This window comes from Chenopodium album, chromosome 1, assembly GCF_948465745.1.
Source record: "Chenopodium album chromosome 1, dcCheAlbu1.1, whole genome shotgun sequence".
In the NCBI taxonomy this organism is placed as follows: Eukaryota; Viridiplantae; Streptophyta; class Magnoliopsida; order Caryophyllales; family Amaranthaceae; genus Chenopodium; species Chenopodium album.
The window spans coordinates 4,515,707-4,533,602 of record NC_137834.1 but is presented as its reverse complement, the minus strand read 5'-3'; the positions used below and the strand labels follow the sequence as shown (position 1 = coordinate 4,533,602).

Below are 17,896 nucleotides of genomic sequence, written 5' to 3'. Positions count from 1 at the left end.
AGTTGTATTATTTTTCAACTGTAACATTATATAGAGTAATACGTACTCCGTTATTTTTAATGGCGGGATGTGTTGAAGTTGAAGCTAGGGTAATGACTTTTTTCATGGCTATTTGCTTAATTGCCTCTATTTGTATTGGACAAGTCTTCCATAAATATTGCAACTTTTTTTTCTTTACATTTACATTCACTATACTCATTGAAAACAGATTTGACAAAAGCAAATGCTAGTACCCAGCAAAGATCGGTATAGTGGGAAACCTTGCATCTCATCAAACCCCACTAGAACCACTTTAGGGTGGGAATTTTCTTATCCCTCCCCTCCACTTCCAAAGGAGGACCTCTGAGAGGTTTTGGCCTAGTAAAGGCCTTCTCCTTACCAACTAAAAAAAAAATACTAGTAAATACTTTTTTTTTTAATAAAGATTGATTTATATGTAAAAAGTAATAAGACATCTACAAAGAGATTTAAATATAATAAAATAAAATCACCCTTTCAGCAGAGCTACTATCGTTATTGCAATTGTGATTTATAGTTGTTTCGACGAGTGGGTCTATCGATCTGTTGTAGTCGTGGAAGGAAATTTTCGTCTGATTCATCTGATTATAATCGAAAAATTAACCTATTTTTCGATTTTGCACAAATTTTTACCCATGAAACAACTTGTACCATACTAAACTCATAAAACAAAAACAAAACTGGAACAAAGCCCACCATATGGGCACTTACTACTTTTTTATTTTATTTTATTTTTTTTACAAGAAGAAAAGGATTTCATTAATAAAAGATAGCTAAACGGCACTGGGCACTTACTACGTTTGAAGAGTATAGTTTTATTGAATTCTATAACAAAAACATAAAGAAACTAGAGGAAAAGGGTCGGAAATAGCCAAATTTCCGTAGAAATTGGGGTTTTAGGTTCTGCAGTTAGCTTTTAGTATAAACATTTCTCATATGTGATGGTTTCTTTTTATTTTACATTTTTACCAATAAATGCATTACCTTCTCCTACAGTCCTACTTTAAAAGTGTATCATCTCCTGTATGGCTGTGCTTGAATTTGGATTTTTCAAAGTAAAAAGTTGTACTTGAGGGATCAAATTAAAGAGGATAGGAAAAAAAAAGTGTAAAAACAATGGTACATTTCATCATTTATTTTTATTACTAAATTGATGCACTATCATATTTAAAAAAACTTTTTTCAAATCCGTTTTTAAAAAAAAAAAAAAAAAAAAATCATTGTTAAAATTTACAATGCTACAGCTTGACTTTTCATAATTAGTTCAAAATTGAACAAAATTAATTTGTAAAAATTATATAGGAGGATTATATATAAAATTGAAGATAAAACTAAGATATACTTTGTAAAAAATTATACTCCGTACTCCATACTTGGTGCCATTATCTGCACTTCTGCAGGGGCTTCTCCATGCCTGATGCTGAATATCGGTACTGTTTAATTCATTGTATCTAATAATTCTGGAATAACAAAAAGAAAGATGAACTAAAGCATAAGAGGTCTCACTGTTCAGGCTGGAAAACAAGAACAAGCTCTCAACTTCATGCTGAATCAGCTAGCGTTCAGTAATCAAATCCAAACTCTTAATGCCTTACATGGGAAAATTTTTTTTACTTGGGTACAAAGATGATAAATCATCAAACTTCTACTCGGAGAGTTTGGACTCGTTCTGAACGTAAAATTAATGACGATGAAAATAAAAAAAAAAAAATTAAAAAAAAAAAATTTAAACCCTGATTCATATCAAAGTCCAGTCTTCTAGAATGCCCCTCTTTCTGCATCGAGCTCATATGTTATACCAATTCATTACCACTCCTGAAACAGGTTTATAAATTCTTTATCACAAGTCCTGTGAAATCGATAATTTCCATGCAGCCTACAGAAACAAGCACTCTGCTGATCAGTGAATGACAGGCTTCAGAGGATGGCCCCTCACTTGCGATAGCTCAATATGAGCATCTAAGTCTTCATCTAGCTCACCAATAATGCTTCTGCCAATGCAAATGGTAGCATCAGACTCTATTATAATACCAAAGCAATTTCATAGGGTCATAGGGACAAGACAGAGAAGCAAATTGCTAATGATTAACAACTTTAAGAAAAGATATCGTACATGTTGTCACCCCTGATGATGTACAAACCCAATACAATTTGTTGGACTCCTTCCTGCAACCCAGCAAATGACACATGAGTAGTTAAGAAAACATTTTAAAACAATGCACATGAATGATGGATTAGTATAAAAGCAATTATATTATAAGAGATTAGAAGATATCATCCAGTGACATAACATCAGTAAAAACGAGGAGCAGAGGGGGAAGGGGTTCAATTCAAGCATCTTGTACAGATTGAAACCACAAGACTAATTTTAGACAACAGAGAAAAATATTTATAACAGACTCAAAATTATAAACAAGCAGCAACTAGTACTTCTTATTGAGAGTTGCAGACACAGTGAAAAGAGTGCATAAAAAGTTTATGAAGCTTCGGAATTGTGCAACTCAAACAATAACTTCGTATGAGGCTACAGAGATAAATAACATAATCCTCCAATAATTTTTCTGCACTCTGCATGAACAATATTAAGACCTGGACATAATCAACATGCCAAATTATCATACTCCATGATTTACAATTCTGGAGACAACACTTTACAAAGAAATTCAATACTTCAAAATGAACATGGTAAACGTAGATACTGAATGCTTCATAGCTCATTAAGCATAATAACGACCCCTATCTTTCTACATATATTCCTCATTACTGCTTCATGAGGATCCAGTGATTAAGTAGACTTAGTATTACTAAGAATGTAACTAATATACTATGTTTTCAACCTTCATATCAAACCAGTTAATGAACACAAATTCCATCTAGAAAACTTTTCCCCTGAAACTGATTCAGAATAAACATTACAACAACAAAGCCTTAGTCTCAAAATAATTTGGGGTCGGCTAACATTAATCATCAATATTTGTTACCATTACAAAGCTCAAATCAAAGAGGAGGAAAGAGAGAGAAAGAGCCCGGAGAGATTTAAATCAAACCTTGGTAGAAAAAACCCTCTCATGTGATTCATCAAGAATAATATTTGTTGCCTGGTCAAAACCTTTTAAGATTCCCTGAATCATAATGTATCACAGTAATCATAATGTATCACAGTAATCAGATAAAGATGCTTAGTATTAAAGGCCAACTCAAAGGATATACAGCTACTATTTGGAGTATTGTGCAAACTCACCACTATGTTGCGTCCATCATTGGTAATAACTGAGATCATCTCTGCAGGGCAGGGAAAAGAAAGGTTGTTAACATACAAAGGCCATGGTAACTTAGCTAGCTTTCAGACAATAATGTTGCAGAAGAAATGACTTCAACAAATTATAGCCCTGCCGTCTTTCAAAAACAAATCCTCAAATGCAAGTTTGACAACTGAAACTACAATGTAAAGCATACACACAAATTTAGAGCACTTACGATCTACAAGAGGCTCAAGTCCAGGTCCAGCAGACATTTTGCAAAGTCCTACGGACAACAGTTAGCTCAGAGTTCTCAGAAAACACTGCAGCACAACTTAGATAGGATTTCCAACGATCACCTAGAAGAATAGCATCATAAATATGTGAATAAATACAAGATGTAGAAGACAACAAGGGAAAAGTCGTGATGATAAACAAGTTCATTTAGCAGATGTCTTCAACTCGTATAATTTCTCTATCTTTTTTTTCTTCCTTTCCATTACCCTTGGTTTCAAAAATTAAGAAATTGGAAAGACAAACAAGAGTTAAAAAAAAGTTAAACATTTTGGCCCAGACATCAAGAAGAGAAGCAAATATATTCAACTCACATAAACTCAAATGGTTAGCAGATACCAAAAAATTAGAAAATTTTGACCATAAAATTTCCAATGGAAAAGACTCGTAGTAAGGGTAAAGCAGTCCCTGTATTCCCCAGCATGATGCTGAGATTTTCAAAATCGACAAGGATAACCATGTACTCAATTTACAAGGTTTGCCAGCAGTCCACAAAAAGATTACGTTGTAGATTAAATAGACGGTAAGATAACAGAGTCATCATAACTTAGAATTGCACTGCAATCTTAGATTAGTAGGATCATCTTCTTATTGCAAAAGTTATCTCTAGAACAAGGACGTAACTCGTCCAATGAAGACAATTAATCGATTAAGCAAATTAGTAAATAAAACTTATAAATACTATAACAATTAACAACATAATGGACCATTTTAAAGATAGAACTACCATGTTTGTTAAAAGGATAGCTAGCTCGAAACCATAATTCAATCAAGGTTAAGTTGTCTCTGAAAAATCGACAATGTCCACCAACAAATTATCAGAAAATGAAACAGCCAAGCTTAGTTCACTTCATTAATCCATCAATATAATCTCTTAAGTCTTAACCCATAGCACCCAAACACGACCGAACCGGGGCAATAGGGGCAGCCACCATGGGCCAAAGGAGAAAAGGTTCATTTTCATAGTTTGGTACTAACATTAAAGGGTTATTAACAAAATCCTGCAACACATTAGCAACTAAATTTGACTAAATTATCAAGTTAGGCTCGAAAAAACACATGAAACTCTACTTGCAGAAGAATAACAACGTAAAATTGCACAAACAAAAATACTAGCAACAAAACTACTCGTTTTAATGTTTTATAACTTCAGTAATTATAATCAATAGTTCAACTTAGATGAACCCTAAATTGACTATATTGACAAATAAATTAACGATAGTATGAAGCTAAACCCTAGATTGTGAAATTGATATTCGGTGATTAAAAAGTTTTACCTCAGGCGCCGCTTCAATGGAGGAGAAAAAGCTCAGGCGCCGCTTTAATGGAAAATTCAGAGTACGCTTCAATGGAGGAGAGAGAGAGGGGTGCAGCGTTAAGTGAAAAGCTCAGGCTAAAAAAAAAAAATTGAACGTAAGAGAAAGACTAAAATTACGCGTGTTTTCAGCCGTCCGATCTACCAGTAAAACTTACGGAATGTTTTTTTTTTTTTTTTTTTTTTTTTTTTTTTTTTCGGGAAAAATTACGGAATGTTAACTGTCAAAATTTATTTTTACTAGGGTGGCTAATTGGCTATGCATCCGAGTAACAATTTTTAGAAACTTATTGAAAATAATTAAGTAAAAATAACTTGAACAATAATTTCAGTCTAATTAAATTAATTACGGAGTAGTTAATATTTAGTAAAAATAACTTGAAGAATAATTTCAGTCAGTAGTTAATATTTAGTAAAAATAATTTTAATTCATCAAAAATAGGATGAAATGAAAGGGGCCTAATCTTCAATTCATTATATAACCTACGTAGTTTATGATATGATTTTAAAGAAAATAACAGTAATATTAGACGAACTCTTAAAGTCTTAAGTAAATCATTTTGTTACAATTACATATTCATTTTTGTTATCATTCTTATTAACATGGAATTCTTTGTGTGAGTAGTAAGATCATTATCTAAAATGTTCAATCATAGATGATTTATCTTTATATTGATTATTCATATCTTTAAGCTAGATGTTTATTTATAACATAATAATAATATAAATAAAGAAAAACTCTCGAACTCCAATAAAAAAACTAAAAACTAAAATAAAAAAAGCTAGAACATGTAGAAGTTAATCTGAAGATTCGTAATTTTAGTAACAAGTTCTCCTCTTCAAACTATTTGAGCGCCTATCAGACTAAAGGTCTGTTTTCATAGACTGAACTCAGCTGAACTGAAATGAATATTTTATAAGAGAAGGAAATTAGGAGTTGAGCTGAACTGAAATGAAAATAAATGTATGAGAACAGGCCCTAAAGCTTCTCGTGGGTCAATCCAATCTGGGTAATTTTACATTCCTCACTCAACATTGGCACACACGAACCTTTAACGTTAAACTTACATCACCCACTCTTTCTTGCTTGTATTCCTAACCCAACAATGAAAATTATGGAATCTCATAATTAAAAAATATTAGCATTGATGAGAGTAGAGGTGAGGAACATACTCGTACTGTGATATAAAATATCTAGAATCAATTAGGAGTTGATAAATTGGTTAGGAGATTCTATATTCCTAACCCTAGAAGCTATCGACAACACCAAATGAGAACCTTACAAATACGTGCAAGATATTTATTAACTCCAACTTTTGTTTGTTACATGGAGACAATACATGAATATTTGAATTATCGCGCTATACTTGGCTAGGATCAATAGCGATGCAAAAATTTGCAAAAGAATATATTGTGTCGGTTGATAAACAAACAGTGAAAGTCAAGAAAAACTGAATTGGTGATTTGCAAAGACTATAACTAGTTTGACAACTTGTTCACTAATTGAAGAAAGTCAATTACATGAGTTTAAACCAACAGCAACGTACAAGGCCTGAATGCAGCTTCCAGCTTCTCCTTCCAGAATACTCATAGACCCCTGTCAAAATAATCCAGCAAAAAAATAAAATTAAAAAATAAATAAGACTTCCCATGTATCAATCAAGAAGATTAAGCATGGAAAATGATCTAGCCCATATTCATGCACGCACATGCACCTTGGGCCCTTCCAAAAACCCTAAAGCTAGATCATAATGCACAGTTGGCCGTGATCCAAATTTCTTGACATCTTAAATTATAGCGCTCAGATTGTCACTTACGTTCACTTCTAAAGCAATTAACCAAATTAAGCATAACTGATAACCCCACCTCAACAAGATTAATCGTGACCAGTGAAAGCCCACATATTGCCTTCATATATCAAGTCATTCATTCAGAAAGTTATCCTCTGATGCTACCGAGCACTCAAGAGGGCACCATTACATTCCATGTGCTAGACACATCCAGCTAAGGGCATCATCTGCCTGAATGATGAAGTGGTTGCGGTGTAGGTCATAGGCTATCAACTATCTATTTGGCATCGCAGGATGCAATTCAGTCCAACATGCAATTTTCAGAAAGTCACAATTCCAGTTGGAACTCTGTGCTAGTTTTCAGACAGACATCAATAATAATATCATTGGATGGCAGCAGAAGTTCCCAGGAAACATCTTACTTTGCAGAGCATTGCAAACTTGCAGAGCAAATATGCATCTCTCTAAATGGTGACTCTAAGGTTATATAACTTATATTAGCAGCATTTCTGCAAGAAAAAGTGAGACGATCAACAAGTCTGCCTAAAATGGCTATACATACATAGTGAGGTACTCAGGTGTTAATGACCACTTTGTGGTCAGAAATTGCTTTTCAAAATTTCAGGCTGTAGCTATATTGGTATTTTTCATACGAATATCCTTGATTCAACCATAATGACCACCTAATTATCTAGAAAAGTGGTTCTTTCACTATTTACTAAACTAATTTTTTTAATAAAATTCCCCATCACCAAACAGAATTTCAAGCACATACACAATGTTGGTAGTACAACAATAATATGAAGTAGAATGATCACAATGAGTCTTCCATCACTTACCCAAAAAGCAATTGTACCACCAATACGCTCACATTCTCAAACCTAACAACATATGCTTCAATCACCAATCCAAATACCCAATCGACTAAGCAATTCACTATTAACAAGTAATTTCCGACAATTCAAAAGCAAACTTTGCTAACAAGTCTGCCTAAAATGGCTATACATACATAGTGAGGTACTCAGGTGTTAATGACCACTTTGTGGTCAGAAATTGCTTTTCAAAATTTCAGGCTGTAGCTATATTGGTATTTTTCATACGAATATCCTTGATTCAACCATAATGACCACCTAATTATCTAGAAAAGTGGTTCTTTCACTATTTACTAAACTAATTTTTTTAATAAAATTCCCCATCACCAAACAGAATTTCAAGCACATACACAATGTTGGTAGTACAACAATAATATGAAGTAGAATGATCACAATGAGTCTTCCATCACTTACCCAAAAAGCAATTGTACCACCAATACGCTCACATTCTCAAACCTAACAACATATGCTTCAATCACCAATCCAAATACCCAATCGACTAAGCAATTCACTATTAACAAGTAATTTCCGACAATTCAAAAGCAAACTTTGCTAGCACTTAGTCACCTCTTGCCATTTCCAAAATAGTGTTCGATCAAACAGGTAGTCACCTTAATTCTCCCAAACAATCACATATACCTATACCATCATATTTCAATTCTAAAATTATGAAATTCCCCCTAAATTATACTAACTAGTGTAAACTCGACCTACAACAGTTCCCCACAACACATACTCGTAGCATTTCAGCCATTTCCGATACCTCGAATCAAATCTCATCTACATCATTATCTGGGGTATCTCCCTATAAACCAAAACAACAACATTTCTCACAACAAATAACATTTCGGTCATATCCGAGACTTTGGATCAAATCCCGTCTACATCATAATTCCCCACTCGATTCTCATACATACACAATTAAAATCAATTGAAAAACTCAGAAATTCATATCCAATCAATTGAAAAAATTGAAATTGTTCAGACCTGACTTTCTTGATGAGGATGGATTTGAGCTTACGAGCAAGGTCCTGGGATTGGAGTCGACGATGAAGAGCTTTGCGGGCTAAAACGCGCTTCTCAGAATTCTTGATGTGATGAGTTTGTTCTTTCTTAATCATCCTTTCGATCCCACTTGAAGTCATTTTTCTCTGCATGAAAGAAAGGGCTTGCTCCAGGTTACCGTTTTGAACCCTAACTCGAATCCCCCGCCATTGTTGAAGGGATAAGCTCGCTGAGTTGATTGCTGAACTCGGGCGCTTCAGCAGACTCGTCAGGTGACTCATTGCTGAGTTCATTTTCTGGGGTTTTGTTTAGGGGTTTTCGTCGCCGGTGATGGTGAAGTTAGAATGTAAATGAGTTGATTTGGCTAGAAATTTTGAAAGAGCCCAGCCCAATGGAGATGGTCTTTTGACCTTTTTTACCCTTAAATTAAACACGAGTAGTGTGTTATTTTAAAAAAAAAAAGATTAGTGTGGACGGTAGTGTCGTAAACATCGCTTTCTCGGAAATGAGATGGTTATGTTTATAGTGACATTCTTAAATCCATTTATGAGATGGTTATATGAAATATTTATCTATGGGAAAAATCGGACTATTAATTAAGCGATTTGTAGGCGTCTAAAGAATATGATTTTTTCGCGTAGAATTTCATAAAATCACACTACCTTAACTATATGGTACGGTGTATTTATTTAAGTCCTCCTTAAGAAAGTTAATTGTAAGCAAATGTTTTGAAGTTTAAAGCACCAACATCCTATCTCAACAGTTTCGTATTGGCCCGTTATCAACATCCTATCTCAAATGTTCATAAAATAGCTTTTTTTTACCTATACTATCACCGTCCTCGCTTATCCCCATTTGTTAAAGATGGCTTCAACAACTCATCATTGTTTCATTAAGCATGTTTTTCACGCCGAGGTGAATACTTTTTCTATTCAAATTCCTTACATTATCGACTTTGTTTTTCAACAAAAGTGAACACTTTTCGTCTCTACTTTTTTTCAATTTGTTTTACTAATTCTCATGCACAATTTCTCCGTTCCTTCTCATTTCTTGTAAGATATAAGAAGATTGTGAACATTGACATACATCTCTTTCCGGTTTTCATTACATGTATGTTTTATACTTATTGGCGATGAGCATATAATTCATGTTAATGTCAAAATATACATACGGATACATTGCATCCATGCTTTTAGCTTAGTGATAACTTGGTAGTTATCCCAATCTAGTTAATATTAACTTTGAATAAACCATCCAACCCTGTTCATCCCCATGCTGTCACAAAATATAAACATCCTCTAATTTTGCATCAGCTTTAACTAGTATTAGCTTCCAGTTACGTATGCATGATAAGAATAATTTCGACTAAAATTTCATTACCTATTCCCCAAACAAGACAATACAAAAACTAACCCGAAATTGACCAAATACAACCATGACTTAGGTTGATTCATATCTCAATCTAATCAAACAATTACTTACCCATTTGACCCAAACCCAAACTTGAAAAATCTTAATTGAATTGAGCTAAGCAATCTGGTAATCACTTCTACTGAGTACTGACATTAAGCATTATCTATTCGACTTTATATTATTTGAACTAACCGATAGTTAGATATCATGTTAACTCACATTCTAATGAGTGTAACTTTTTTTGTTAGAACAACGAGTTTAATTTTTTCTAGATAAAAGTATAAAATCAATAAAAATTAAATAGTGCAATGACCATAGCACCCTTGCAACTTCTCAACAACTACCCATAGGCCATAGTCAATCTAGAAGTAGTGGTCGATGCCTAGTGTAAGAGAGAAATTGACGGCTTCACACTCCAAACACTGACACTCTTCGCCATGGCCGCTGAGCTACGAGAGCTCCGCCATTCCAGTTCTCTCGGAAGCAGATCTTCTTCATCCCCTCGTAAAAACCCTCAACAACAGCAGCAACAGCAGCGAGACGACGACGTTTCCCCCCTTCTCTCCGATTCCGATGACACTTCTGACGGCGTTCACGTGCGTAGCTCACGTGACCACCGACCTCCCTTCTTCTGGTCCCACTTCTTCTCCGAAGATTCTAGGGGTTCTCCATCAAAGCTCTCCCTTTTCTTGATCATCTTTCTCGTTGTTGCTGGATTTGTCTCCGTTTCTTCCCTCATTCGTCGTTTGGTATGTTTATTTTTGATCAATTTCTGAGATTCACTGTCAATTTTTTTCGATTTAATGTTCTGGGTTTATAAGAAATTGATGCGTAATATCTATTTTTTTTTTCCTTTCCCAATTTGGTATGGTGTGTGGGTATTTCAGATTTGGATTTGAATTTTCTGGGTTGTATGAGATTTCTGATGGCAATTACTTTTTCCCCAGTTTTAGCAATTCGATAAATTAGTAATCTTGATTATCTGAATGACAAGATTTGTAACATTGTTCATGGTGTAGCTTGATTTGGGTGGTTAATTTTGTTGAACATTTGATTTTGGTTGATGGGATTGTAGGAAAATTATGCTTACAAACCCTGTAACATTGAATTTGGTGACTTTTCCTGTTTGAATTTCAATTTGTTGGAATTCTATTAACAGGTGCTATAAGATATAGTATGATTAAGGGTGGTTATTCTTTGATGCTTGGTTATAAAATTTTCATTTGGAAGACTGACTTTTTATGTTTCAATATTTATTATCAGAATGCACCCTATTTATGCCAGAAGGAAGGCCTTATTCTTCAGTGTCCTCGGGTAAGCTTTGTGTAGATTCTCGATATGATGTAGCTTTCTTCACTTTGCTTTTCTTTTCTCTTTTCTGTTACGTCTGGCTGATTTTTAGATGTGATTTCTGTTTGAGATACAGGTCAAAGAGGCGCCTTCACTCTGGGAGAATCCGTTGTCAGCCACTACGTCTTGGAAACCCTGTGCAGAGCGTCGTAGTAGTGGCATATCAGGTTATACACTAGAAAATTGTTGAGACTTTCTGCTTGTTGAGCTTGTAAATTTTGATATGATATTGAAATTTTGAAGTCCTTTCACTATGTTAACTATGTCAAATCATGTACAAGTATTTGCATTTGCATTTGCTTTTGCTTTTGCTTTTGAAGTTTATGTTTGCCGGTATGATTTTTAAACTAGTGACTATTCTAAGGAATCCCCATGTGACTTCATATTTTTGGTGCAATTTTTTTTTCTTCCATGCACCGGTGGCTATGTTAGAACTACGCCTATATGAGAACAGTATATATGCCAAATCTGATGTGGGATTAATCCGCTTTGTTAAAAATGACTGTACAATTCATCTTGCAATAGATTAATTCTGGAAGTTCAATTCCTTTCCAACCTAATATTTATGTTGATGCTCACAGATCCTCCTGCAGAGAATGAAACAAATGGATATATATTTATACACGCGGAAGGTGGTCTTAATCAGCAAAGGATTGCCGTATGGTCCTTATTCATCTCTCACATATTGTTTTAATGTGTCTTTTTCATCTTTTGTGTGATAAAGTCTGTTCCGTGCCATCTGAACTCTCTTGGATTGTGTAGTTTAGTTGTTCAACGGAGAAATGAATCATGCAATAAGGAATAGGGTAAACTAGAAATAGGATTACTTGTTTATTACCCCTGTATGCCATTATTAGATCTTGAATAACTAGTTCCATATGACAATCTGTCAATCTTGCATGGGATACATTTTTCATAGCTGGTAGATTATTCCTTTACTTTGGTCTCGGCATTTTTCATCTACCTTCACACATGTGTTGTCTACTATTATTGTATTATGTAATGTTTCTCAGAATATCTGAACTGTTGTAGTCTGTTGCTAAATAGAACTTATTTGAAATGTATTGGCTGCTGTGTAGATATGCAATGCAGTGGGCGTGGCCAAAATATTGAATGCTACCCTTATACTGCCAGTGTTGAAGCAGGACCAGATCTGGAAAGACCAAACGTGAGACACCTTATTCATATCTTTGCTTTTTGAGGCTTTTTAGATTGAGTTTCTGCTTTAAAAAGGCTGATTGTGTCATTATATCCTAATTGTTCTCCTTTCTGCTGTAACTGCTGTTAAAAAACCTTTGTTATTTAGTATCTCCAAATTGGTGTCAAATTGAATTGCTGTTAAGCTAAGTAAGAGATGGTGGAGTGCTCCCCTGTATATTTTCAGCCTCTGTGTAGCTTGTTCTGTACAGTCCAAAGACTTTTTGAGAGTTGCTTGGTGCTATCCTTTTGGGGTTTTTCTTTTCCTTTTTTTTTTTTTTATTCTCTAATTGATAATTTGCTTTCACAAGGTTATAAAATTTCCAATTTGTATTCTGCAGGAAATTTGAAGACATTTTTGATGTTGATCATTTCATTGACTATTTAAAGGATGATGTGCCAATTGTTCGTGACATTCCAGAGTGGTTTACAGACAAATCAGAGTTATTTACAAGCATCAGGTTTGTTCCCCCCTCTTCTCGTGTAACTTACTTTAAGTTGATTTTCCTTTTAACTTGTCCAAAAACTGAGCCTTTACATCAGTAGCTTGTCCAGAACTTAAGCAAGAATGTGTAGCTTGATTTTCAGGAAGTGTTTTTCCCTATGTCCTCTGAAAATGAACAATTCTATGTCCTCTGAAAGTGCTATTCTTTAGCCTCTACCTCAGATGCTTTAAATCAGGGCTTTCAGGGAGCTATTGTCATGTGGTGTAGGTTTTGGTTATCAACATTTAATTAATAAGCACAGCATGATTGTTGGTGAGAAACAGGTTCTAATCTTTCCTGGCCAGGTGCAGGTTCCTGATTACGTGTTAGACTGATTTATTCCAGTCTTTTGGATTTTGGTCATATGACAATAGATTTCAACATAATTGTCTTTGTCTGTGATTTTGCATTATTCTTTGGAGTTTAACAAATTTAGAAGTTAGTGCTATGAGGGGAGATCACAGAATTTGAAACAACAGCATGTATGCATTTACATATGCTTGCTTTCCTGTCACTTGTTTTAAGAAAACCAAGCATGAAGCAAGGTTTTTTTTTTTGGTGTGTGTGTGTGTGGGGGGGGGGGGGGTTAAGTATTGGAATATAGAAATGATTTTCAGCTTTCATATTCAGCAGAATTTATGATTTGAAATTTTAGATGTATGGTTTTTTATTATCTGCTTATTGTTGTGGACAAAGGTCATGTTTCAGTTTTGGGCTTTCCACCTGCTTAAGACCAACGTGGTCTGGCATATGTTCTGAATTTGTGACAGTTTATAAAAACTTACAAGAAGAACTTAAAGTCATTAATGCCTTATTGAGGGAGCCTTTAAATTTTAGCTTACACTTTCGTGGAATAAATATATTGACTGGGGACCTTTTGAATATCAATTAATTCATATGAAGTGTTAGTAAAAGAAAAAAATCTTGATTCTGAGTTATTGAAGCAAGGGTTATGTAAGGGGGAAAAACTCAAAAGGGATGAATAAGAATTTTCTTTGAGGGGATTAGAGTGATTCTGAATACTCGTATTACTTTTCTTTTTCCCTTGGTTGAGTATTGGAAAAGACTGATAAAATCTAGCATTGAAGTAGGCTAAGGTATTTGTTTTTAAGGTTATGATATGTGTTGATATTGTAGCTTCTAAATTTTTGTGGGATTTCTTGGGTATAGTTATCATTGCAATAATGATCCATATGGAGATTCTAGTGAGGGCAACTTATACGTAGCCTTACACGTGATAAGTTGAGAAGCTGTTGGAAATGTGGAGCATGCTGAATGTTTGGATAGTTCCTAATAATTGGTGTCATGTTGTTCCTTTAAATTTAGACACTGATTTAGGCCATACAAATTACTGTATGTCCAATCAAAATAGGTATTATAAGGTTAAGCTCACACATTAATGAGGCTCATTACATTTGTATATTAAACTGATTTGTAGTGTTGCAACTTTTTGATATACTAAATGGCCTATAACATAGATTAAGAGACATTACATGAATAATAAACAGGACATTATTTTAGAGTGGAGGAAATAGAATACCACTGATTTAATGTAGGAAGACGATAAACTCCTTGTTTTCATTAGAAGCTTTCCCTTTATCCTTCTAGTTCTGAATTGTTTAAATGAAACTTCCTGTTGTTTCTCATGTCATAATTTGGCTACCATAAACATTAGGATGCTTGTCTTTGTTTATTTTTTATATATTTTTTTATTACATGGTAGAAATTAATTTTTCTGCTTCTCTGGGGTTTTATCATAGGCGGACGGTGAAGAACATCCCAAAGTATGCTTCAGCCCAATTTTATATTGATAATGTTCTGCCTCGAATCAAAGAGAAGAAAATAATGGCCTTAAAGCCTTTTGTTGATAGACTCGGGTAAGTTGTAGCTGATGTTGTTTTGCATCCTCCTTAGAAATGCAGGTTACATTACTTATACAAGGTATACACCTTCCTCTTTCAGGTACGATAATGTTCCTCAAGAAATCAACAGGCTAAGGTGTAGGGTGAACTATCACGCTCTGAAATTTCTTCCTGAGATTGAGCAGATGGCTGATTCCCTGGCATCAAGAATGAGAAATCGCACAGCTAATTCAAATCCATACATGTATGAATCTTAACTCGTGGAGAGAGAGTTGCCAATGAAACATGTCATTCGCTATTTGCTCTACTCTAATATTGGCGTTTCTTCTGATCAGGGCACTTCATCTTAGATTTGAGAAGGGAATGGTGGGTCTATCTTTCTGTGATTTTGTTGGGACCAGAGAGGAGAAAGTCAAAATGGCAGAGTACAGGAAGAAGGAATGGCCAAGACGCTATAAGGTGCTTTCAAATTAAACTTTTCCTTTTTATTTGACGATTTGTTATTTCTCCAGATTTTATTGCTGCGTTAAGCTTTAAGTGTCGATAGATATATTCAAACATATGCTTAATGTGTTCATCTTAGTTTCTCATGAGAGTGTTTGTTGCAGAATGGTTCCCATTTATGGCAATTAGCTCTGCAGAAACGAAAAGAAGGTCGATGTCCACTTGAACCTGGTGAAGTGGCTGTAATTCTCCGTGCTATGGGATACCCAAAAGAGACCCAAATTTATGTTGCGTCTGGGCAAGTTTATGGGGGGCAGAATCGGATGGCACCACTCAGGAACATGTTTCCTAATCTGGTGAGATCTTCTTACCTCTTTTTTGCACCCATCCCCTAGCTAGAAAAGGTTTTCATTTTTGTGCATAGGTTAAAAGCAATGACAAAAGTGGAGCTGATCAAATGAGTTTATTGTTGTTAAAAACCTTTCTGTCAAAAATAAAAAATGTGCTGTTCCTCCCTGAAGATACCACTGTACCTGAGTAACTGTGTCCCTGTTGTCTTCTTTCCTTCTTTTTTGGGCATGGTGGGATAGGGAATAGGGGAAGCTTAACATTATTATTCACCAATCCGTCGTATTATCAAATGTGCCTTTGTCAGAACTTAATACTCCTTCCAAAGTCAGCCTCAGAAGTTTGTGGAGTATTTGAAATCTTTTTTGTCATTTAAATGAAGCATTCCAACCAAAAACTCTTTAATATGTAATTGCACTTGACACTCGTAACAAAGTTAATCACTGAAAATCATATGGCCTCTATATAGGGTATGATTCCTGAAACAAAGTTGATCTAACATATTGCGGAGTAGGGAATTTGCAACTAATTTGTCAAAAAAAAGAGAAGGTTATATCACCATGATTATTGTTAGACTAAATCATAGATTATATTGTTTCAAATTTCAATTACAGGTAACGAAGGAGGAATTGGCAAGTAAGGAAGAGTTGGATGGCTTCAGAAAGCATGTTACAAGCCTGGCAGCGCTTGACTTCTTGGTTTGCTTGAAGTCTGATGTATTTGTGATGACCCATGGAGGCAACTTTGCTAAGCTTATTATTGGCAATAGGCGATACATGGGCCATAAGTTAAAGTCCATTAAACCAGATAAAGGCCTTATGTCCAAATCTTTCGGGGATCCATACATGGGCTGGGCCACCTTTGTTGAGGATGTTGTGGTGACCCACCAAACAAGGACGGGATTGCCGGAGGAAACCTTCCCTAATTATGATCTATGGGAAAATCCTTTAACCCCTTGCATGTGTAGGGCATGAAGAGTGCACATATATGGAGTTTGGTATCAGGTTCTGTTTTGTAAGAAGAAAATTTGGAGTGGCCATTGTCCCAAAACAGATGCCTCCTTTCTCAAGATGGTTTTAAGGAGTATCAGGTAGAAAATTGCTTTATTGATGCTCCTGCTCCTTACTCGGACCAGTTATGGTTAAAGTATGTAGGTACTGAAGTTTGAGGTTGATAGACAGTGTTCAGAGGGAGACTGGTTTCACGAAGTTCTCAATAGACACTGTTCTTGTACTAACTGTTAGGCAATTATAATCTGTATATTAATTTAAATAGAAAACTTAGATGCCCAATTGCTACTATTATATTTTTTTTTTTTGATGTGTATTATCACTTCCCACATGTCGTTTTACTCGTTTATAATTTGCTCAGCGCAGCTGAATACGCGATTGTTCTTCTAGTGTCATCCAGGAACCAACTCACTCATTCAGAGTAGAAATTGGTTGCTTACTACTTCCATCTCAAAATGAACTTTAAACTTGCTTTGTCAGGGTTGAAGGTTGTTCACATTGCCCGTATAATTATCACGGAGTAATAGACAATGGGAGTATAGACTTACTCGTAATATCATGTCATTTCATTGATTACTCTAGATGAAAATGAAACAAAATTAGATACAAAACCAACTATTAACCCTTCTGTTTCAATCAACACACTCAAAACTGATATTCACAAATCGAAAAATCAAGAATCTCAGCACTCAGTAATCTCTCATACTCATCATTATATCGGAGTAATTGTAGCTATTAACCCTGAAATTATTTACTTGAGATAACATGTAATAGGCTAAATTTACAGCACTTTGTATAATCAGTACTATTCAATTAATTCCTAGCAAAATTTCAATCAAACAATTTATTGCTTGAAACCCGCAAAATTAGAAAGAGGATGAAGAGTTGAAGACTGATGATTATACCTCACTCTCCCAAGTTCACATCCTCCTGTTTCTCCGGTGATTCTTCAACCGTCAATGGCGGCAGTGGCGGAGCACTCCAATTTGGCGACCAATTGTTAGGTGAGAGAAACTCTGTATGCAACCACTCTGCGAACCCTGGCGGCATCGAGTAATCACCCTGAGAGAGGAACTCCGCTGACGGTGAAGGCGCCGGAGTTTCGAGATCATCTTCTGAATAAGCATCAATTGGTGGAACTGATATTGAATTGATGCTTCCTCCAGTGAATGCCACATCATGAGACTCTGGAATTGCTCCAAATTCCGGCCAAATAGCACCAATCGGTGACCTAACTTGTGAAATTTCCGGTGA

At 35.1% G+C, this 17,896-nt stretch overlaps 2 protein-coding genes and 1 long non-coding RNA gene across 3 annotated transcripts; 1 reads left to right on the top strand and 2 right to left on the bottom strand.

Annotated features, from left to right (window-relative positions):
• Positions 1–1,433: 1,433 nt before the first annotated feature.
• Positions 1,434–4,963, bottom strand: LOC145636599 (sm-like protein LSM8). The gene is made up of 6 exons (XM_081688190.1): positions 4,829–4,963; positions 3,496–3,616; positions 3,260–3,300; positions 3,066–3,140; positions 2,132–2,184; positions 1,434–2,009 (listed from the first exon to the last, which is right to left on the bottom strand). Exons 2-6 carry the CDS (start codon positions 3,530–3,532, stop codon positions 1,919–1,921), a joined length of 297 nt encoding a protein of 98 aa, XP_081544316.1. The 5' UTR covers positions 3,533–3,616; positions 4,829–4,963; the 3' UTR covers positions 1,434–1,918.
• A 1,174-nt stretch (positions 4,964–6,137) lies between these two features.
• Positions 6,138–8,935, bottom strand: LOC145636543 (uncharacterized). Its single transcript, XR_014114139.1, has 2 exons — positions 8,516–8,935; positions 6,138–6,463 (listed from the first exon to the last, which is right to left on the bottom strand). It is a non-coding gene; the product is annotated as an uncharacterized LOC145636543 (long non-coding RNA).
• Positions 8,936–10,330: 1,395 nt separating this feature from the next.
• Positions 10,331–17,013, top strand: LOC145636459 (protein PECTIC ARABINOGALACTAN SYNTHESIS-RELATED-like). The gene is made up of 11 exons (XM_081688066.1): positions 10,331–10,695; positions 11,210–11,260; positions 11,373–11,463; positions 11,878–11,954; positions 12,376–12,464; positions 12,835–12,954; positions 14,739–14,855; positions 14,941–15,084; positions 15,176–15,299; positions 15,449–15,640; positions 16,247–17,013. Exons 1-11 carry the CDS (start codon positions 10,384–10,386, stop codon positions 16,604–16,606), a joined length of 1,677 nt encoding a protein of 558 aa, XP_081544192.1. The 5' UTR covers positions 10,331–10,383; the 3' UTR covers positions 16,607–17,013.
• Positions 17,014–17,896: the final 883 nt, after the last annotated feature.